The 24,517-nt window shown below is 39.1% G+C and overlaps 1 protein-coding gene across 2 annotated transcripts in view; it reads right to left on the minus strand.

Annotated features, from left to right (window-relative positions):
- Positions 1-23,983, minus strand: part of ARHGAP18 (Rho GTPase activating protein 18) — a 194,535-nt gene extending 170,552 nt beyond the window's left edge. The window contains exon 1 of one of the 2 annotated variants that reach the window (XM_023230605.2): positions 23,487-23,983. In XM_023230605.2, coding sequence (XP_023086373.2) covers positions 23,487-23,530 — 44 coding nt within the window. In that variant the 5' untranslated portion in view covers positions 23,531-23,983. Of the gene's footprint in view, positions 1-4,959; positions 5,212-23,486 lie in introns of those variants that run through there. The other variant, XM_023230606.3, reaches the window with a different exon arrangement.
- Positions 23,984-24,517: the final 534 nt, after the last annotated feature.

The raw sequence follows: 24,517 nt of genomic DNA on the forward strand, positions 1-24,517 counted from the left end.
GACTCTGATGATCTGGTGGCAAACTATAAGGTTAGTATTTTCTGTCACCTTTTTCTTGCAATGAGGCTAGGAATCCCTGTACTTTTCAATCCCCAGGATCTGCTATAGGCCACATGGAGTTAACGGATTTATTTTTTCCACTACTTCTTGTAGACAGATAATCCAGGATCATAAAATAGAAGAAACCAGTTCATACAGAGTGAGTGCAGCCAAGTGGCCATCAGCTTCTTCCTGTTCCACTTCACTGAGCAATTACTGAACAGACGAGCTGTACAGACACTAAATGAACATCGTCACTACCTCTCACTTGTTTTTTGCTTCTGACCTCTTTAAAGGTTTGGACAAAGCAGGTACATTTTGTAAGGACCTAAATAACTTATGAGAGAGTACAAAGTAAAAGCTATTTATCAATTCTGCATGGCCTGCCATGCCCTTTCACCATCCTAGGGACACAACTTCCCCCCAAATGATTCCAGTATTAAATACTGTTATTTTGTTGGTACTTGATCTACTTCTAAGGCCTAGTGTTTAGACCTTGACATATAGATTTGTCACACAAAGCTTCCATCCTCCCCATTGCGCAGCTTCTCTGCCTAGTCCCATGATCCCCTCTCTCCATGGAATTCTACACTTGAATTTCTGACTCATCCCTTCGTGATTTTCTCAGAGTTGACACTTTATCTACTTGGGCTGTGGTCCCAGCCCGTCCCTTACAACTTAGTTAACTTCCCCTATACTTGACTCCAGAGATGCTGTACTTACGATATCAACCCACCTGCCTTCTAGCTGACCAAATTCCAGACAGTGGCACCCTGGGCCTGCTACTTCACTGTAATTTGTAGACTGCATACTCGATACAATAAAGAGTATGAAGTTATTATGTTGGTGCAAAAGTAATCGCGGGTTTTCTCATTACATTTGATGGCAAAAACCGCCATTACTTTTGTACCAATCTAATATTTGGCAGTATCGCCCAAGCTGTTTGGGGAGGTGAGAGAAGGGACACATTTGCACAGCCAAAGACTAAGACTTGATAATAAGAACTCTGATCCAAAAAACCAGACATATATTAAGGGAAATACTACATCTTGTCAGCATAATGTGAAACATGCAAGAGGTTTAACACGTAATATGTGACACATCAAATAAGTTTACATCAAAATATAAGTGAAGAGAAAGGTATCAGAACATCCTTTAAAGTACATTATATGCAAAGTGCATAAGTAAAGAGTAAGTTTGGCCATTTTTGTTTGTTTGTTTGTTTGTTTGTTTGTTGTTGAGACGGAGTCTCGCTCTGTAGCCCGGGCTGGAGTGCAGTGGCCGGATCTCAGCTCACTGCAAGCTCCGCCTCCCGGGTTTACACCATTCTCCTGCCTCAGCCTCCTGAGTAACTGGGACTACAGGCGCCCGCCACATCGCCCGGCTAGTTTTTTTGTATTTTTTTTAGTAGAGACGGGGTTTCACCGTGTTAGCCAGGATGGTCTCGATCTCCTGACCTCATGATCCACCCGTCTCGGCCTCCCATAGTGCTGGGATTACAGGCTTGAGCCACCGCGCCCGGCCAGTTTGGCCATTTTCAACAAATCCTTTTTTCCCCATGTAACCACAGATGTAAAAGAATATCTGGATAATATTACAGGAATAATAATGGAGGAGACACAGAAGAGCACGTGCAGTCTCCACCATCCAGGTACAAATAGTGGGAAACAATTATGTATATAATAAAAGTTTTCCCAACCCTCTGTAAAACCCACAGCAGAAGCAGAATGTTCGAAACTTGCAGGCTTCTATCTAGGTTGGGGGAGCTTTTCTCTCGTTACATGTTTACCAAGAATTGGTAAGCTATTAACTAGTTGGATCTACTATTCCAATCAGACACATTTTATATCAAACTGATGAAATGAGTTCAAAAAGAATGGCTTCTATAAAAACAAAGTGAATGCCACATGAATCCTTTAAAAGGCAGGCTGCCAAGAAAAACTGCTGTTGAATTAGGAGAGAGCTAGACAGCCATAAAAAAGCTAGAGAGAAATTTATAAAAATCTAGAATCCGGCCGGGCACGGTGGCTCACACCTGTAATCCCACCACTCTGGGAGGCCAAGGCGGGCGGATCACCTGAGGTCAGGAGTTTGACACCAGCCTGGTCAACATGGTGAAACCCTATCTCTATTAAAAATACAAAAATTAGCCAGGCGTGGTGGTGCATGCCTATAATCCCAGCTACTCGGGAGGCTGAGGCAGGAGAATTGCTTGAACTCGGGAGGCAGAGGTTGCAGTGAGCCGAGATTGGGCCATCATACTCCAGCCTGGGGACAAGAGTGAGACTTCGTCTCAAAAAATAAAAATTAAAAAAAAAAATGAAAATCTAGAATTCTACTGTGAAGATGTTTTGAACTATAGTACTATATATGATTTTTATTATTTATAGAACAATAGAACTCAAAATACATTTATGTCCTCATGTTTCTATGTGTTATATGAGCATGGGGAAAGACACGAAGGGGTACCAACACCAAGTTGTAAGTATGGATTTCCTATTTTTGTACTATTGTTTGGAAAATGGTTATGGAGATAAGGTGAGGGGGAGAAAAGACTGCATGTGAGAAAAAAGTTACACAATAAATAACATCATAAAGATAACCGTGAAAGGATGATTATTGAAATATCAGTGGTAGTTATTGTCGAACAATTTTAATTTCATACATTTCACCATTTGTGTATTTCACAATGAACATTATTTTATATAATCATAAGAAAAGGAAGTTGATTTTCATTTTGAAATTTTTTGATATAAAAAGTGTGAGACCAGAGACCATGAGATTAACTTTTGGGGGAAAGCGGGAAATCAATGCGTAGACATTGCAGGAAAATTACTTTTGATTTTTGCCGACAGAGTGCCGACCATTATACCAGAGAGGAAAGACTATAGTGAACAATCTCTATCATTTAATTTTCTGAATCTAAAGTTCCATTCTTCAGGGAACGAAGGGATCAGTTGTTTCAAACCTCATACTCAGCTTTTAGCAGGACATTTTCTTGTCCGCTTTTACCTGCAGTATTTTAGTAGAAAATGAACATTGTCTGTTTATAACTAGAGACCATAGACTTATTTATAATTCTAAGTCAACTTGTCTTCTGGTGGATTTTCAATATTTAACTCTGGGCTAGTGCATCATTCAAGCATTGCCTGTCACACGTTATAATTTAATTGAAAGAGCGACGTACTCATTATCCTTTGACTTCCCAACAGATGCGGAGCATCCGATTGGAAGGTGCTTTGTGTTAATTGCAAGGGATAGGGACCTTTGATATTAAGTTCTAATGATACACTTTCATGTGGGAAAACAATTTCTAAGGAAACCTTGATTCTTTTAAAAGTTGACTTAAAAGGAAAAATGCAACGGGGAACAAATTCTAAAAGAAAAATAACAACTTTGCTACAGCGCAAACTACTAACTCAACAACATCTGGGACCAGCGATAAGAATCCAGCTCCAAGCTGGACACAGTGGCTGATGCCTATAATCCCAGCATTTTGGGAGGCCAAGGAGGGAGGACTGCTTGAGGCCAGGAGTTTGAGACCAACCTGGACAACATAATGAGACCCCATCTCTACAAAAAAAAATAGGTCTCAAAAAAAGAATTCAGGTCTACTTACAGTGTCATAACAATTCTTTGGAGTTTTTAGGAAGTGAACATATATGTATTTTTTAAATCCTTTTTAACATTTTTCCTTTTCCAATACATCTCAACCTTTAAACTTCAGTACTACTTAGAAAAATCCACACACCTCAATCTATTCCTTCTTCTCTATGAATTCAATTATTTATTAGACAGGCCAAAATAGCCACTACCATTTAGGTGTATGGTATCTTCTGTACATCAGGTTCTTCACCCATTAGGTTGGTGCAAAAGTAATTGTAGTTTTTGCCATTACTATGGCAAAATAGTAACTCATATATGGGGGAATTCAGGCTCACAGAAATTACCTAACTTGCCGATGTTTCTATACAAATAGGAAGTGATAAAACCGGAATTCAGATACATCTCACCCTGGATTCTGCGTGACAGCAGGTACAATGTGCTCAAGACAGGGACACAAAAATGCCTCCACTTTTGCTATTAGCTCAATTTTAGAAGATTAGGTTTACTCAAAAAAAAAAAAAAAGTATGAAGTGAATTAATCTCTACTAATCTGGAACCACTGAGTAAAAAAGTGAAGTCCTAGAAAATAAATACAATTTTAACAGTTTTTTAAAAGATTAGGTTTACTTTAGAGGGATTCTATCACCTTGGTTGTGCTCCAGAACTGTTTGTCTCCATATTTCTCCAGGAAGGTCAAAAGAAAAAAAAAAAAATTCTAGAGCTACTGCAGGCTAGCATCAATTTTCTAGGTCCCGTGCAAAACCGCTTCCATTCACCCTGAGTTAAAAGGATCATGACTAGGAAGGAGCCCTCCTGAAGTGGACTTTAGGTTCATACCAGACTATTAGGGAATCTGGTGCGTGAAAACACTCCCGGTGGTAGGAATCCCGGAGTACCTTGGTGCAGCTGCCTTTGGCTGACGCAAGAGTCCTGACAGACTCTGATCCGGCCTGTTTTGCTTCCTAGCTCTTCTCATCCTGTCTTAATAATTCATTTGGTTTTACTTTCACTTACACACAAACACACACACCACACGAGTATATCACTAGGAGTTGTTATTAGTATACTTAATATTAATGTCAAGAGCATGTATTCTGAGCTCACCCAAAAATGCAAATGCTTTTTCTCTGTGAAGAAAATATGGTTAATTCCACAAATTTTTCTTTTTCTCCTAAAAGTAACAATTAGATTGTTTAGATCCTGTATACGCTGTAATGTACAAAACCAGACCTTTAAATCTCTTGTCAAAAGCAGAAGTCAAACACACAAAAATCAACGAATTTGATTAGCAGGATGGCACAGTTTGCAAATTACCTGCTTTCCATTTTTCTTCTCTACATCTAGGTACTGTAAAAAGTGGCAACGTGGCATGGTAGAAGGATTCTGAACTTGACCATCAGGAGCCCTGGAGTCTCGTCCTGGCTCTCCCACTGAACTGTTGTTGTGCTACCACAGGCAAGGGACTTAACTTCTCTGGCCTTAGTTTCTTGATACGGGAAACAGGAAGAAAGATGAACAACCAGCTTCTAAAATGCCTTGCAGTCTGATCCCCACGTTGCAGACTAGTGATCCCACCTTTGACAATGCTTCCCTACTTTAAACTTTCACTTGAACTGTGAACTTTCATTATCATTGCCCAGCACCCCCATTAGAAAAATCAATCACTTGGTTACAAGACTGACCAAACATCTGCTCTAATCTTGCAAAAAAGAACTGAAGAAGCAGGAGAAATGAAGTACTACCACCTTCTGTGCGAAATGAAACTTGTGGTTATTTGATGCCGCTGACAAAGGACATTATTATACTATTCGGAATTACAAATGAGTTTAGAGGTAGTGTTAGATATTAAGCAGGTTCTATTTCATGGTGATTAACAAGGATAGAAAACGACATGCTAAATCACATCAGAAATGTCTTTTGGCTGTTTTTCTTAGGTATGCCAGGAAGAACTGGAGTCGCTTTTATTGCTTTTCTTATTCCCGTGCTCCTGAAGGGAGAAGGGAACAGGCAGAAGAATATTAGTCATCTGCAATTAATTACTCACTGAATTTTCTAAGCCATGATCATCTTTCCTTTTGAGCTTTCATCTAACTATCTTTCAGAACTTCTGAGTATTAATTATAACAACACTGTCTTGAAATAAGTTTTGGCTTTGATTAAAAATTATGTGTCCTACTTTTAATTACTCTCTTCAGGTGTGGAGCCTAAAGAATCCCAGAAGGTTAGAGTTTGGAAAGATGTTGAAAATACATCCGGACCAACCCTCACATTTTACAGTTTTTGAGACTAGAGAGGTTAAGGGACTTACCCGATTTCACCCACCTAATCAAGAGACAGATTTAGCCTAGAATGAACCACATCCTGTTCTCTAAGGCCTCATTTGAGCTTCTGCCAAAATAACATATTTCATAATAATCTTGTAACCACTCACCTCCTAAGTTACTTTAAAAAAGTAATTTATGGATAACTTCCTTAGACACAAGGCCAGCATGTAGGTGGAAATGCCTGCTGCCATTTAAAGATGATTTGAGGACTTAACATGAAATATATTTCCCTTCCTGAAATTTTCAGTATTTGTGATATAGGCTAAAATTCAGGCAATCAAGATTAGGTTAATCATCTCTACATGGCAAGTTATTTTGGAGATGAATGAGATCAACTGTGTTCAAACGCAAGAAAGCAGCCCCTAAACCTTAAAAAGTCCACTTTATCTGGCTAGTAACATTAAAACCTGGGTTCAAGCATTATGCAATCTGTGAGGGATAGCAAAAACAGGTGAAATAGCTTCTTTTCTTAATGTCACCTACAGTACCCAAGTTTCTCTAGGGTCACTGAGCAGTGTGGGAAGGACATAAAAGAATGCTTGTGGGTGAGAAAGAAACAGGAGACCACCTAGAGGGTGTTGAAAGAAGTTTTTTTTATTAATCCACAATATGGCAGAGGTCCAGCCTTCAAATGCAACACTTATCTCAAGGGAACACCATGACGTAGTTCAAAGCCTTGAGAATCGGAACAGGCTCCTCCACTTGACGCTCATGAGACCCTGGGCTTATTACTTCACCTCCTTAAGCCTCAGTTTTCTCATCCATAAAGTGGGATAATTGTCCCCCACCACAGAACTGTTAGGAGAATTGAATGAGATAATACCTAAACAATGGTGATGTTAGTCATCAAAAAGTAGTACTCAATAAGTAAACTCAAACTTGCTTCAAGACAATTGGCCCATCTTCAGTCCAAGTGTTGGGACATTAATGGTTTATGTAGTTGTAAAGCACAAAGATACTCATGGAGCATTCTTTTCATGATGCTATTTTTCTTCTCTCCTAAAAAGCTGTTTTAAAAAAAAAATATATATATATATATATATATTTGTGTGTATGTAAGAGAGACAGGGTCTCACTCTTTTACCCAGGCTGGAGTACAATGGCATGACCATGGCTCACTGCAGCCTTGACCTCCCCGGTCTCAAGCGATCCTCGCATCTCAACCTCCTGAGTAGTTGGGACCACAGGTGCATGCCACCATACCTAGCTCATTTCTTAATTTTTTGTAAAGACAGGGTTCTCCCTATGTTGCCCAGGCTGGTCTCGAGCTCCTGGGCTCAAGCAGTCCTCCTGCATCAGCCTCACAAAGTACTGGGATTACAGGAGTGAGCCACTGAACCTGTCCTAAAATTAATTTGTTTGAAAGAATGAGACTTCAACTGATCCTTCTGACCACCATTATTTTTTTTCCCTCTAGAGACATTCAGAAAATCAGGTGAAATTGCATTGACCTGGGTTACAGTAGAGCATCTAATCCAAATACCTATGCTTTGTCTCTACTTTGTAATATACTTTTGTTTTCTACCTTTTCTTTGTTGCCTCTCACTCTGCCTCACTAGGCTGTCCTCCTCAAAGGAGGCACAGGTGATAAAAAGTGAAAAAAGTTATGAATAATAGTCAAAAATACAAATAAATTACATTAGAGCCCAAAGTCTGGGCGCTTCATGACCTAAAAAACAAAGACCTCTAGAGAATACATCTGTATGCTTTTTGGTTATGTTTTTTATGCTTTGTATAATGTCACAAGCCTGCGTTTCTGAAAACAAATTTTAATCCACAAAAAGCACAGAAATTAATTTTATAGAGCTCACAAAACTATCCCTTGACTCTATCATCTTTTTTAAATACTCAATTTACTTTATTTTTGCTATGATTAGGGCCAGAATTATTTAGTAGAAATGATGCCAGGAAGTCTGTTTGGTGACTGTTCTGCCAAACAAAGTGTTGGCATTCTGCTCAGACTTTTAAAAGGGCGACTCCAAACGGGAGATAAGGCAGAATTTTACATTGGCAAAACGTAAGGTCAGGTATTCCTTACGTTAGGTATCAGTAGCCTAAAATAAATTATTCACTTCAGAAAATACATTCTATCACAAATTGAAACGAGGGTTGCATGTATCCTACAAATGTCCCCTGTCTCTTTTGTTCTTGCGCGCCATCTAGTGTTATTTAGGGGAATATTTACCTACAATTCTCACGCCCAATTCGGCCTTAGTCTGGAGAGCGATCAAATAGTTCAATACCCTGCCTTCATTTTTCATTGAAAGCCAAGTCACTGCTTTCCGGAGGTGAAACAGATAATTACTGATCATTTTGAAATTAGATTTTGTTCTGGGATACTGGGAACAGTCCCCGTTATACCCTGCTGACTCACTTTATTGCTCATAATCATCATTTACCGAGAGTTTCAGCAGCACGGAATTGAGATATACACAGTGCTCCTTAAAGAAAATTAAATATTACAGTGACTTCAAAATTAGACAAATAACTGATTTAGTGCAAGGTATATACTTTATTCAGACTCAGAATGAGTTTGTTCAGTCTCAATAACACCTACGATAATCACCTATAAAATGGGCATCATTATATATATTACCACCAACATAATCTATCTTCGAGGCTTATTTTGAGGGTGGGGGGAAGAATTTTCAAAGTCCCTAATAGAGTTTATGATCCACAGAAGCAATTAATGGCAGCCATTTTTAATACTGAACAAATATTCCTACAAAATGGAGTTCTCAGAAGCCAACACTCCATTGGATCAGCACCCACCAGGACAAATCAGATATGGTCTTGTGCAATTACTAGAGTATTCTGTCTTCCACCAGTTCTTCCCCCATGATGTATGCGGTACAGTGGAATGGGTGACCGCAGTGGCTCTAGTGCTCACAGGTAGAGCTCACCTCTCCTTCACTTACCAGCCAAGTGATCTCACACTTCCCACTTGACTTCTCTTCAGTGCAGTTTTAATATCTATCAAATAGGGATAATGATAATATCTATGTCACTGATTTTTGTGAGGATTAATATGCTGATATGTGTACCTGGCACCTAGCAAGTGCTATATGATTAAGTTGTTAAGTATTAGCTGAAATTTAAAGCACAACAAAAGTTGTTTACAGACTGGCTGTGGTAGCTCATGTCTACAATCCCAGCACTTTGGGAGGCAGAGGCAGGAGGATCACTTGAGGTCAGGAGTTCAAGACCAGCCTGGGCAACATAGTGAGACTTCATCTTTACAAAAAAAAAAAAAATGCAACATGTAGCCAGGCATGGTATTGCATGCCTGTAGCACTAGCTAGCCGAGGGGCTGAGGAGGCTGGGGCAGGAGGATTGCCTGAGTGAGCCCAGAAGTTTGAGTTTACAGTCAGCTATGATCACGCCATTGCATTCCAGCCTAGGCACCAGAGCAAGACCCTCTCTGGAAAAAAAAGAAAAAATTATTTATTTGGTACAAGTACTAATAACACTGTTGTAGAAGTAAGTGATATTTAACAAAACCTAAATTTTCGAGAAAAAGGCTACTACAATACATAGGTTGGCGTTTCTAATATACATTGTTAAAAATGTCACCTTGAAAGATCTTTTAAATAGAAGTATTTTTATTTTAAACAATACTAATTTTCTCTTATTTCTTCTTCTGTGCCCCCCTACTGTGCTACATGCTTGTGGTTATTATGTAACTTAATTCCTAGGACCACACTCTGAGGGAGGAGAGCGTGACCATTTTCCAGATCATACAGATGAGGAACTGAAGCCTTGGAGAAATTAAGGAACTTGAAGTTCAGGGCTGGCATGTATAGGTGAAAAACACAAACAGGTTCCAAATCCAGAAATGTTTTTAACTGCTACGTTAAATGCTCTCTCCACTTATAAATGGTTGACGTGGTGTTCCTGTAAATGCTTAAACATAAAATAATCCCTAGCTCCTACAGCAAATAGCTTGACTTCTCCAAGTCTCCATTTTCCTTAGATGCAAAATGAGATTCAGTGGATCAGATGGTCCAAGATGCTGAAAACTCTAGAACTAAAGCAAATATTTTTAATTCATAAGTCTTATTGGTAAATCTAGGAATTTATTTATTTGAAATTTAAAAATAAATCTATTGTCTTAATTTGGCTTAATTCATTTGGGCTGCCATAAAAATATGTTGTGAATTAAATGCCTTATAAAAAGTAATTTCGCACAGTTCTGGAGACTGGAAAGTCCATAATCAAGGCAGATGCAGTCTCTGGTGAGGGCCCGCTTTCTGGAGCAGAGATGGTACCCTCTTGCTTTATATTCACATAATAGAAGGACTAGCTAGCTCTCTGGGGTCTCTTTTATAGGGGCATGAATCCCAATAATGAGGGCTCTGCCCTTGTGACCTCATCACTTCCCAAAGGTATCACCTCCTAATACCGTTTCCTTGGGGGTTAGGATTTCAATATAGGAATTTTTGGGGGGATGCAAACATTCAGACTCTAACAGAATTGTTCTACTGGATTCTCTAATTCATATTCTAACAATTATAAATCATCTATACAGTACAAGAAATTGTTAGATTTGATATTACCTAATTCAAAATTTGAAAAGTGTAAGGATATTTATCCTTATATAAACAACATCACGGTATCACAATATGTAAAACACACAAAATCAGAAAACTTGTTTAATTTTTTCTTATTCTGTAATATTTAGACACTTTATATTAAAAATACTATCACTTTAATTACTTATTAGCCAGTCCCAATTTGAGTAAATGTAAAAAAAGGAGAAATGTGCCACAAGTCAACCTAGGTATTAGCAACACTAAACATCATTGGTATTTTGTTTTTATTTTCCTCAAGTCAGCCGAACATGTGTAAGAAATAGGAAAATAATAATATTGGTACAATCTTACATTCTTTAGCATTCAATTATCACACATGCAACAGTTGAAAGGGATTACTTGCTATTATGGTACTGACATAGTAGACAGTACTGAATTCAGTCTCAGTCCCCATAAATCATCCTATACAACCAATGCTGCAATGGTCTGGCCAAGAATGTGAATTCGGTAGCGGTCACCAAGATAAGGAAACTTAGCTCTTAACAAATGAGCACATTAGGGTAGTAGTGATACTTAATGTAGAGGGAATGACCATTCATTGTAAGGTTCATAATCTTTCACACACACTATTTTCATTCTCTTCATAGGACTCATAACTCTGATTTATTTATTCCCTAATTTTTAGTTTATAAATAATAATTGTGTATATCTATTGTGTACTTGTTTTGAAATACATGTGGAATAGCTAACATTGAATATGTACATTACCTCACATATTTTTGTGGTGAGAAAACTTAAAATCTACTCCTAGCAATTTCCAATAACCCAATACATTGTTATTAACTATAGTCACCAAGTTGTACAATAGATCTCTTCAACTTATTCCTCCTATCTAACTGAAATGTTGTGTCCTTTGACCAATATCTATCTCTCCAATCCAGCCCACCAACTCCTAGGCCCCTGGTAACTACCATTCTACCCTCTACTTATGAATCTGAGCTTTTTAGATTCTTCACAGAAGTAACATCATGTAGTATTTGTCTTTCTGTGCCTGGGTTATTTCACATAACATAATATCACCTAGGTTCATCCATGTTGTCCCAAATGACAGGATTTCTTCTGCTTTAAGCCTGAACGGTATTCCACTGGGTATGTACACACCATATTTTCTTTATCCATTTATTTATTGGTAGACACTAAGGTTTATTCTATTTGTTGGCTATTGTGAATAATGCTGCAATAAACATGGGAGTAGAGAGATCTTTTTGACATACTGATTTCATTTCCTTTGAATATGTCCCTGGTGGTGGGACTGCTGGATAAAAAAGCTCCATTTTTAATTTTTTGAGGAAACTCCAAACTGTTTTTCATAATGACTAATTTACACTTCAACCATGATGTGTTTATCAATCGTCTATCAAAATTCAGGTTCCATGACATGAGGTTAATGAGGAATTAACCTGTCTTAATAACCTGTATGCCTAGTATATAATCTGTATAGCTAGTATGTGACCTAGTAAATAACCTATATACCTAGTACCTAGAATAGTAGTACCTAACACATTCTAGTTGTGCAGAATGTATTTACTGAGTAATGAATGAGATCATGCAAGTGGTTAAAAATAAATTACTTTCTCTGTGCGGATAAATTTTATTGCTAATACTTTGTTGAGAGTTATTGTCCTTTCTACCTCTCCACCACTAAGACCAATCTCCTCCTACCTCCATTTACAAGTGTATCTTAATCTGAAAACTCTTCTAGACAATAACAGACAACAATTGTTTGGTATCCAGCAACCTAACCTGCTCCTGAGCCTGGCGGATGTTCGCCCTCATGCACACAACCTTCCTTCTGAGCAAGAGGCATTTCAGGGTGGTTCTACCTCTCCTGCTGAAATTTCCTGTCTTCTCAGACTAGATGCTCTCATCTGGCAACATGAACTGTGCACATCTTCATCATGCTTAGAGTTACAAGTTTCCTTATGGATTGAGAGACTTGTGTCTCATAAGCCTCTTAACCTTTCATTAGGAGATACATATAATGTACACCATGACAGGCATCAGATGTCCTCCTACCCTGAATCTTTGCTTTCTGAATGAAAACCTGGATGTCATTTGGTACTGTGAGATGGACACGCCCACATCCATAACTTGCTTGAGACGCCACCCTCACCACACCCCTCCAGCCCCTGCAAAAACCTATCGTAGCTCTGACAAGGCCCACATCTAAACTGCACATGGAGGTACCAGGCTTACCATCAGGCTTTTCCACACTACAACTCCTCTGATTCTCTCCATTTGGAGGTAGATCTCATTTTGCTAAATCTGTGAGGAGGGCACCAGATGGCAACAGGCTGACACTTTATGCTGTAGTATGGTTTCTAAGACCAACCTCGACCTCATACTTTGGGAGTTTGTGAGCACAAGGTACATGAAGTATCATATCCCTTTGATGGGGCATGAGCAATTAGACAAATGGTAGCCCTGTTGCTATTACACTGGATCACCCTAGACTTGGATTATATACTTCTTAGGCTGGTTATCCCCCCACCATATCCTAAATTTCACTTGAGATCATTTGAAATAGGCCTTTTTCTTGACAACTTTGACAAATCCCCAAAGAAATCTATATCTAGGCACAGACCTGCAGGCCTTGTAGAGCTCTATGGGAAAAGACTGTCATTCAGGCACAGGCTCAGGAGTACCTGAGGTGCCTTTAAAATACAGATTCCTGAGCTCCAGTCTCAAGAAATTTTGATTCAGGAAGATTCAGGTGGGGCCTGAGAATCTGTATTCTTCAAAAGTTCATTTACTACTGGCACTTCCACCCAACCATCACTCAACTCTCCACCTCATTATGTCTGAAGTATATTCATGTTAGGAGCTCATGAACCTAAACTGCACATCTATGAGCAATGCAAAAAGCTTCATCTTGCTCTCAGAATAAGGAAGGACCCATTCATTCATTTGTGCATCAGACATCATACTAAAAATCTATAGGGAAATAAATAATAAAATACAGTTCCTTGGGCAGGACTGACTACATAATTTATGGGGTGCAGTGAAAAATAAAAATGTGAAGCCCCTTGTTCAATAACTTTTTGTTTTTTTAAGAGACAGGGTCTTACTCTGTTGCCCAGGCTGGAGTGCTATGGTATGATCTCAGTTCACTGCAACCTCCGCCTCCTGGGTTCAAGTGATTCTCCCGCCTCAACCTCCCAAGTAGCTGGGATTACATGCGTGTACCACCACATCCAGCTAATTTTTGTATTTTTAGTAGAGATGAGGTTCCACCATGTTGGCCAGGCTAGTCTCGAACTTTTGAGCTCAGGTGATCCTCACACTTCGGCCTCCCAAAGTGCTGGGATTACAGATATGAGCAACTGTGCCCAGCGAAATTAAGATGCCATTTCCCCCGTAAAATAGGGCTCAAGAAATATTAAGAATCTCAGGACAGCAACAGCAGAGCATTAAACCAAGCATGGGGCCCATCTGACCTTGGGCAAAGCATGTTTATTTTGAGAATCCACTTATCTAAACTACACTCCTAGGAGCAATAGAAAAGACGAGAAGTACTTCATTTTGCTTTCAGAACAAGATCTCTTAGAACTATGTCCATAATCCTGGCCCAGCCTGTGTATGAAGAAGGAATCTAGAACATTCCCACCTGAGAAATGAAATTCCACTAACAGGCAAAAAGTGATGAGCCAATCAAAAAAAAATTAATGATCATGAAGAAACAGTCTCCATTTCAATCAACTTTTCTAGTTGAACTAGAGTTTGTACTTCTAATGATTATGCTTAAAATAATAACAACATAATAATAAATTAGCATTCTCCATTACTTCATGGTTTTCCCAGGTACTATAGTTTTCTAGAATCTATGAAAATAAATCCTTAGAAATAAAATTCTCTCTTTGTTGAGCTGATCAGGGGATATGCAGGTGATATCCATGAAAAGGAAAGAACAACAGGTCTTCATTTCTACTTAACTCACAATAGCTTTTAATATACTTTCTAATCTTAATCATATGCAAAAAAAGCATGAAAAATTTCACTGAAGACAGCCAGGTTCAAACTTGAATTAATCCAAAGGTACTTAATAAATGAGCTCTTTCATACTACAGAACATTATTCTTGTTAAGCCATTTGTCAAATTCATATGCCAACATTTCACATTAGTAATCATCATGATTCTATAATACAGAATTATGTAGTTTAAGAAGTTGATGGCTATTTTGTTGTATGGATTTGGGAATCTATAAACCCAAGTCTTGGTATTTATTCCTATCCTTTTAAGATTAAAGAATTTTAAAAAGAAAGGATGCAGGCTAAAAGCATGACAGAAATGCTTGCTCTTCATAAACACAATGCTTAACAGTTTTTTGTATGGATCATGATTGTCGAGGTTACTATATTAGCTGCCAAAGTGCCAAAGGCTTGGTTCTTCCACATTTACTGTTTCATTGTTGTTTTGCCTTATTTGTATTCAGACATAATACTTGGCTTCAGAACATTATAAATAGCAATCAACAGAATTAAAATGAGCACAGCCAGCATACAGTATATTGAAACTGTGGTACGAGTTAATGGGTGCAGCACACCAACATGGCACATGTATACATGTGTAACAAACCTGCACGTCGTGAACATGTACCCTAGAACTTAAAGTACAATAAAAGCCGGGCGCGGTGGCTCAAGCCTGTAATCCCAGCACTTTGGGAGGCCGAGATGGGCGGATCACGAGGTCAGGAGATCGAGACCATCCTGGCTAATACTGTGAAACCCTATCTCTACTAAAAAATACCAAAAAAAGCTAGCCGGGCGAGGTGGCGGGCGCCTGTAATCCCAGCTACTCCGGAGGCTGAGGCAGGAGAATGGCGTAAACCCGGGAGGCGGAGTTTGCAGTGAGCTGAGATCTGGCCACTGCACTCCAGCCCGGGGACAGAGCGAGACTCCGTCTCAAAAAAAAAAATAAATAAATAAATAAAGTACAATTAAAAAAAAAAAAAAAAAAACTGTGGTAGAGGGAAAACAAGTTCTCTAAACGAAAGCACACACAGAGTAATAAGGCTTTATATTGTTTAAAAGGTACCTTACCCAGATGTTAAGGGATGTTTTCTCCTTGCACACAGAATAGGAAGAGCCAGGAAAGATGACCTTCCTAGCGCCACAGCCATTTCTAGACGGCAGTTGTACATTTAAGTTTCTTTCTCTGACACCATGTAAGAGTACCAAAATGTGAGCCCTTCACACACGGTCAAAATAAAATCTCACTCACTTTCAAGGAAAAGTAGAAAAGGGAAGTATCAGGTATAGAATCACAATTTTACACACTGAAAAGAAATTTACAAAAGAAAAAGAATTTTGCTGAATTGAACACTATACTTTTTGGACTATAGTTTTATTGCAGTCCACTGACAAATGTAATATCCATTCGACAACAAAATTCCAATTTATAGATATTCTGAATACTTAATAATATAACAACATCTATGTCGAGCTGTTGTTTTGAAATTATCAAAACATCTCATATATACCTCAACCAGCAAAGCCTATGTGATAGTTCTATACACCACGACAGGTAAGTATTCTTCAGAACCATTCTTTTAAAAATACATTCAAGCCCTGGGACTTCCGAGGTGGTGAGCCTGGGGTAAGGGCCAAGCATGGTCTTAAAATAATTTTAAAACTCTCTGGGTGATTCTGAAACACAGCTAAGGCTCAGAACCACTTCCAGACAAATGGTTCTCAGCGTGGTCCCTAGACCAGACACATCTGGGAACATGTTCCAAATGCAACTTTTGCAGCTCCACCCACATATACTAAATTAGAAACTCACTGTGGGGAAGGAGGAGTTTAACAAGCCCTCCATGGGATTCTGATTCAACTTTGAGAATCGCTGTTTAGAGATGAGTTAGGTCAAAATTGTCTGTCTTGTAATTACTAAAACAAAGCTACCAGGCCTTTCACCAGATTTTCTTTGACAGTTTCTATGCTCATCATACAAATCAACATCCATCTTAGACATTTACTACTCCCTATAAGGACCTAATAGCTGCTACTTTGGAAATGTTTCTACAGGCAATCACTTGTAGGATCTTAGCCTCCAGCTCTTTCTCTGGGTTAGAGCAGAGGTCAGCAAACTTTTTCTGTTAGGGTTAGACAGGAAATGTCTTCAGCTTTTCAGGCCACATGGTCTCTGCCACACACAACTGTCATACACAATACATATGTGAATGGATGTGGCTATGTTCCAATGAAACTTTATTTACAAAAGCAGGTGTCAGGCCAGATTTGGCCCAAGGGCTGTAGTTCTTGGAAACTCCTGAGTTTAAGAAAATGACTATAGACTAGTTGGGAAAGCAAAACAAAACACAACATACCACTCCTAACCCATGAAGGCACACTCTCCCATGAGCACAAAACTTATCCAATCTGGAAGGACAGACTTCCTTCCAGATGAAGGACAGACTATAAGGAAAAGGAGAGAAGGAAAAGTTGTTCATTTATTCACTCATCCACATAGTAAACATGAACTAAGTGTACACTAATGTATGGAACCAAACACCAAAGCCCTATCCTCACAGACCCAAGTTTAATAGAAGAAAAAACTAGATTAGACATGAATAAAAAGAAACAAGGCTTTAATATTGACCAAATTGTTCTGAGAGTGTAGGGTTGATTGACAAGGTCTGAAGCAGCCCTGAAATAGGTCACATTAGGCCTGGATCTTCAGGATTGAAGAAGATGATGTCTCTTGGAAAAAAGGGAGAAAAAAAACATTCCATGGGGAGACAGCAGGTGCAGAGGCACAAAGCTCAGGATTAACACATTCAAGAAACAAAGAGATCAACATAACTGGACCACAGGGACAATGGTAAGAAAGGGGAGACAGACTTGGAACATGGGCAAATTGGGATGTACCTTGTCTAAGAAGTTTGAAGTTTATGTGGATATGCAGTATTGTAAAAGTTGGAAACTCTCATAATCAGAACCTTTAGAAAAAAAAAAAAAACTCAATCGATCATCCTGCCTGTAGCATAAATGACTAATTAGGAGAGTATTGCAACTTCCTACAAATTAATTGACTAACTGTAGGTCAACCTAAACAAAAAATGGAGAGAAGCGCTTTAAAAAAAAGAAAGATATTTGAGAATAGAGTATTGCAACAGGAATACACTGCCATAGTAAGCCATGTTTATATTCAGGGAGGTAAAGGAAGACAAAGTTTTAAAAAGAAAAAATGAGGATTACATAATTGCTTTGACATAATTATCCTTGGCTACAATGATCAATAACAAGGATGATGCCAGTCTTAAGACTGAACCAGCACTTGCTGTGCAGATGTCCTTGCAGAAGTATTTTTTGTAGAAGGTTTTAATGGCTTTTGTGCAAGCTTGTGACTTCTTTGGTCTTTTGTAACATTTTTTTAAAATCAGGCATATAAGCATGAGAATCTTCCCTTCATAGCCTTCTGCAATGCTTAGCAGACCCAGTGAAAGAAGTTTATTGAACCAAAGTAGTGACTGGTAGACTGGATGAGAGGAAAAGTTTTATGAGGCTTTTCTGAACTTGCATAGACATACTTTCCTACTGAATGGAGGAGGAAGAGCTAAAAAAGATTCTCCTTGATCATTTGGGAGACTTTAGAAAAAGGTCAGACTTAACTGAGACAGGAAATACAGCAGGAGGAGCAAGCTTGGATTACAAACATAAACTCTGTTCTTTTATCGGTATGCTGAATTTCAGACATCTGGGGACAGATAAAGAGGTGGTCTTAAATGTTTATTTCATAAAGTAACTTGTATGAAATCACTCTAAAAGCTTGGAAATAGAATGCAAACAGTACTAGTATTTTTAATAATCAAGTCATTACACAGCTATTAAATGGAACGTATTCGAAACCAGAGTAAGAGGTGAAATGAATACATTCTTAGAGAGTTGTAAGGAGACTACTGCAAGATTTCTCCCTTCTATATTTCAAGTAGCCCCTGTCTGGGGGTCTGGAGGAAGCCCACTTCCTCCTTTCCTGATAAGTACTTCTGGAAAGATGAAGACTTACGAGCAAAACAACAAAAAGGTTTGGTCCTCTCAGTCTTTGAACCTCTTCTGGTCTACTCCAAGTCAGAGTGGTCTTCCCAAGTTCAGCCTCTTCCTAGTCTACCTCTAGTGAAAAGACTCCAATGTGAAGGGAGTACTAATACCCACGTCTCTGCTAAAGCAGGATAGTGAACAAGTACAACTTATACAGAAGGTCAAAGGGGAAAATTCAGCCTTCCTAACTGTAAGGAGTGTAGTGCTAACAATTTAGATTGTGAAAGGGGTTGGTTAATTGAGAAAAATAGACACCACATATTACAGAGCCCCAGCATCTGGTGTGCAGTAAAATATTTAATAAATAAATGAAGTGACTCTGTGGCACATAAACTCACTTTCTCATCCAGTCGTAGAGCGGACATTTTCCAGTTTATTTAAGCCAAATAGATATTTTATCAGAATAAACCAGTTTCTCTGAAAATAACAACACTGGTGTCAAAAAGGGTTCACAGGATACCAAAAATAATACCTGTAAGTTTGGGTGCTAAGACTACAGAATACTTCATTCCTTTTGAAGACAGATCCCTGTATTTTCTAGGTTTTCTATAGGATACCAAAAATATTATAGCAATTAAGTTTGGATCGAGGGATTATGATTTAATTTCTTTGGGGACAAGTCTGTGTATTTTCTAGGTTTTCTACAATGAAAGTACATTATGTTCGTAATTAAAAATAAAACACAATTTACAGAAGGAGGTCTACGTATTGGCTTCCACCTCCACTACTACCTCCGTAGTGCCAGTTACCAATGTCTCCTGTCTACAGCAACGACATCTTTCCTGATCTCCCAGCTTTCCCTCTTGACATTCTCCACATAGCAGCCACAGTGCTCCTTTAAAATGCATTCTCTGGTGGGTTCCACCACACTTTAAAAAAATGCAGTCTCTATAGCCATTGCCTATCTTTTTAAACTTATCTCCTTCCTCCCCATCTCCCCCACACCCTAGTCCCCACCTCATTCCCAACCCCACACACCATTCCTGCCATTACCCCACCACACACATACCCTCCAGTCTGACCACACTACTATATATTCATTGCTAGAGCAAACCAAGCAACCAGAAACATGTCGCCAGACTTCAGCTCCTTTCCAGGTTCAAATCATATGTCATTTCCTCAGAGAGGGCTTCTTCACTCAGTGCCCTACCAGAAGTCACACTCTAAACTTTGTCTGCTCTTCATAGCACCAAGAAATGCAAATATTCAGATTCCAACTGGACTTTCACATTTGATAAGATGTCTGCCATGGCCCTCACTTAACCTCCATTGCTGAGCTGCTTGGCAGAAACAATGTCACAGAGAAACAATATCAGGCTTTGCCTCAAACCTCAGTGTGTCTGTGTTCTCAAATTGTATTCCTAGCAGTGACAATCAAAGTCACTGGCTGCACTAAAAGCTAACTATACCCTTGAAGATGACACAGAATCCCTGGAATTTGGGGCATGAATATATCAATCCTAGAACTAATTTCATTTTTCTGGCATCTTGCCTAGACTACACATAGTTAATGTTTGAGTATTTCCAGTTCTCTGTAGGTACAATTATCCTTCATTAAATTGCTAAAACCAAAGCTAGGAATCATTTAAGTAATGGAAAATTCCTTTATTACATCAAAAACAATCAGTGATTAGCACTGGGACTGAAATCTATCATGCTATACAAATATAGCTGAATAGCTATTTTTAGACAGTTATAAATTTGATGGAGGGAATAACTGAGAAAGGTCTCTATTTGATGGTGATGATGATGATGATGATGATGATGATGATGATGATGATTTAGAGACAGAGTCTTGCTCTGTCATCCAGGCTGGGGTGCAGTGGCAAGATCATAGCTCACAGCAGCTTGGAACTCCTGGGCTCAAGGGATCCTCCCACCTCAGCCTCCTAAGTAGCTAGGACTACATGCAAGTGCTACCACACTGGGCTAATTTTTAATTTTTTTTGTAGACAGGATCTTACTATCTTGCTCAAGATGGTCTCAAACTCCTAGCCTCAAGTCATTCTCCCAGCTTAGTCTCCCAAGTAGCTGAGGCTACAGGCATGAGCCGTCACACCCTGCCCTATAGTTCATTAATATGCTTAGAATCTATATGTTATTTTGTTATAGAAAGTATAATTTATAGGAAAAAAATAATGAATATTTATATTAAGATAAAACATTTCTGATCATGTAGCCCTCTACTGAATGTTCTTGGGATATATTCTGGTCCCAGTTTTGAGAATAAACAAGTTATATAGCTGAACTATGTTCAGATCCTAAGCACTAGTTGAGTCCATTTCTAAAATAGTCGTAGGGAAATAAAGAGGCACATAAAAGTTCTTAATGAAGCAAAACGCAGGGAAAACACATTAGAACAGAAGTTCTAGGACTATTTGATTGTCAAAAGGGAATTCATTATATATCAACCATGTGCTTCACAGACTAACTCCCTCTACGGGAGCTTATGAAATCTCAGTTATTTTCTATCTGATGTGGAAGAGACATGGAGGATGGATAGTGGGGTCTGGGACAGATTAGGGACAGAGGATGGGATGTCTCCACCACAATTCTCACCCTTTAAAATGGGAAGCATAACTTGCCCTGGAATAGTTTTACTCATCGTTGCGTCATAGTTGGGTGACAGAGGAAAGAGGGAGAGAAAGGAACAGACCAGTCTCTCTCTCATATTCAAATGCAGAAATCACTGTTTCCTGTTTTCCTTTTATGCCTGATCATCAAGGCACTACTCTGGGTCACTGCTGAGTGTGGTACTCAGCATTAGAACATATTTTATGTCTAACTAGAATAGGAATGATCATTGCTGGTTATGGACTTACCATCCATCCCAGACAATGAGACCAACACAGACAAGGGAATAGAAAACAGGTTTTCCTCAGTAAAATCCTGGGTCTTTGAGAGCTTCTGAGAAGGGCGCTTCTTACGTTAATTTCACTAAGGGACACCTGGGTGGGACCTGAGCCACTAGCAGCATGAACAGGCAAAGATCAGAGGTCAAACTATTAATATGAGAGCCCGGCTTTTGTCTTCCCATGAGTCCACTGAGAGCTCAGGAAGTGGAGTGCTACTAATCATGCTGGGGTGTTGACACCCAAAAAAGGAAGAAATAGGTTTTGCCAAGCTTCTGGATAAGTAATCAGACTTCAAAGAACTTCATCCCTTTTGTAGAACAAAGTTTGTTGACTGAATGTATGTGGGTTCTAGTCCCTACAGAACAAACTAGAAATAGGAATTTCTAGCGCTATACAAGCTTGACCCCTCACCCTTTCTTACTAGCTGATGTGTCCTCAGGTTTGTCGCCTTCTTCTTGCTTTGTTAGAATTTCCTGACTGGTTCCAATCATCTTTAACTGTTTTCAGGGCTGAGACACACTTCCCTTGCCTTATGTACCTGCCTGAATTTCATGTATCAGACACGCCTTCATAGACCTGTGCAGATCTGCCATGGCAAGCTATGGAAAACAGCAAGTACATCAGTGAAGGCTTGGATGACCAGTCCTAAGGCAAATTTTGAACCTATTTTACAGTTTATCTATAAAGATAATGTCGCTCATTCATGGTTAAATGGGCCTGCCAGGGTATGCGTCACAAATACTAAATTATGTTTAAAAGAAGGCTTTAAAAGCAATCATCTATCCAGAAATTCCAACTTTTTTTTCCAGTGAAGTAGTCACCACTCAACAAGTATTTCCTTGTCTTTTTTCTTCCTCTGCATCACTGTAAGATTTTTATTCTTTTTATTTTGGTTTTGATAAGGAAAAAAAGAGCCTTTGATGCCTCAGAGAAAGAATACAGTTATTATTCTAAATGAGTTGTTTTTAATAAGTCTAAATTTAAGCATGAAACAAGTCTAATACCAAACTAGGAAGAAGACATTTTTCTGCCCCATTTGATTACAATTGCTAAATGTTAGACAATACTTGTAGACCTACTATTATCTTATTAACTTGGGATTTACTTGGAAAAGTGCTTTCTCTTAAAACTGCTAGCCAAATTAATGGCAATGGAAATTGTAGCTATGATTACATGACATTTTGGACAGGTTTTCTTTGGTGGCAGAGTTAGATATGTTTATGCAGCTGCTCTTGGTTTCAGTTCCTACAGACTCTGCTCTTTCACTTTTTTTTTTTTATATGAGGAGCCATATGAAGATGTTGACTTCCACAATTTCCATCAAAAATGTTATTTTGCAAACACAAAACTATGTTTTGAAAATGTTTCTTTACTTTTAAACCAATGCCTGATTGGGGAAGCCATCCTTCTCAGCATCCAAAGATGATGAGTGTTAATTTTAAATTTTTGTTTAAATGTGTGTCTCCTATTTATTTCAAGAGTAAACCCTGAACACGTTTGAGGTTGTGTTGTTTTTTCTTAACAAATAACCAGATAATCATAGTGTGACTATTTCCTCTAGTCAGTCTAAGTTCAATGCTGACCAAGGTTGATGTGAATGTCAAGATTAATTTTTCTCTCTTGGCTATTACTGAAGTCATAATTATCTTGAAAAGGCTATTAATTATATCAGTTTACCGACAAGCATAAAGTACCTTTTCCAAGAATATCCCAGGAATTATTTTTAAAAGGAGAAAAGAAAGTACCCTTAACCTCGTCTTACAAATGGAGACTTAAATGTTAGGCTCAAGGTAAAATTCTACCAAGTAAATTTTAGAGTCAAGACGGGTTAGTAAGAACACTAATGCTTGTCTTTAACCCCAACCTGAAAAGATTTTTTTTTTTAAATCACACAAAAAGTCCTCTTCCCCAGTCTTCTTTAAGAACAAACTAATAGAGTGAGGGCAAGGCTAGTTGAAAGACCTTTCTCAGCTGTATGTTTCAAAGATGATATGCATTGCAAAGAGAAAAGCATGCAAAGATGCTCTCCTTACCGGAGGTGAAAGCATTGTGCCAGCTCTGTCACTGCTGTAACCATCTTCCGCAGGTGGAGAGCAGGGAACGCCAGGGTCCCAAGTGATGAAAAGCGATAATTAGAGCTCCTGCAAGAATCTTCCCTAAGCACTTTCTTCCGTAACACGCCTACTTTGTGGCAGCTACGCGCTCTTCACAGCTAACCACAATCCTGTCATTGCGGCTCATTCATCCAGCAGCTGCTGGAAGGACCGGGCTGAAGCGTGGGCACGAGGAGGGGGACACCCGTGCGAGCGCTGAGCCTGCAGAGCGGCTGCAGCCCGCGGACTCCCCGGGCCCCCGCTGCTGCGCCGCTGCAGCTGACCGTGCGAAAGCCGCATGTTATTGGGTAGAAATCAGCTTTCCAGGAACAGGCATCAGCTGTGCACGAGCCCGGCAGCATCTCCAGACAAGTGCTAGCCGGTGTTGGTGCAAACCAAAGCTTGCTATGTGCTCAGAAAGCGGCCCCAGCTACTGAGCATGCTCGGCTTCTACCCAGCTGCTGTTCTCAGAGCCCCTCAACTGTTGACTTCTGTTGATTTGAGAAAGGGAGAATGAAGGAGTGGGCACGAGGGTGCGATTCGGTGAAGGTAATATCTTAAATCTGGAAATGATCTCTTCCGTATCCCCGCGCCCCTTCCCCACCGCAAAAATAAAATTTAAAAAACAGAGTAAGGATACACTGCTCTGCACTTAGGAAATATTTTTATTGATAGGATGATAGAGATGTTTGAAACCTAGCAGTAGCTTTTAGTCTTTCGCTTTCTCCCTGCCCAAACCTCCCGGATCAAGCTTGTGGTGTAAACTGCGAAAGGGTTTAATCCTAACAAATCACTGTTCCTCGAGGATTAAGTATAGAATTGCCTTTGTATTTGAATATCTAGGCAATGTGCCGCCAATTAATTATCTCTCTACAGTCATAATCTGCCTCCTACTAGACAACTTTTCTTAAATATTTTATAAAGTAATTGTGCCAGTTTTGAAATTTAGATGTTAACCTATTTTATAATGT

The sequence above is a fragment of the Piliocolobus tephrosceles genome, chromosome 5 (genome assembly GCF_002776525.5).
Source record: "Piliocolobus tephrosceles isolate RC106 chromosome 5, ASM277652v3, whole genome shotgun sequence".
In the NCBI taxonomy this organism is placed as follows: Eukaryota; Metazoa; Chordata; class Mammalia; order Primates; family Cercopithecidae; genus Piliocolobus; species Piliocolobus tephrosceles.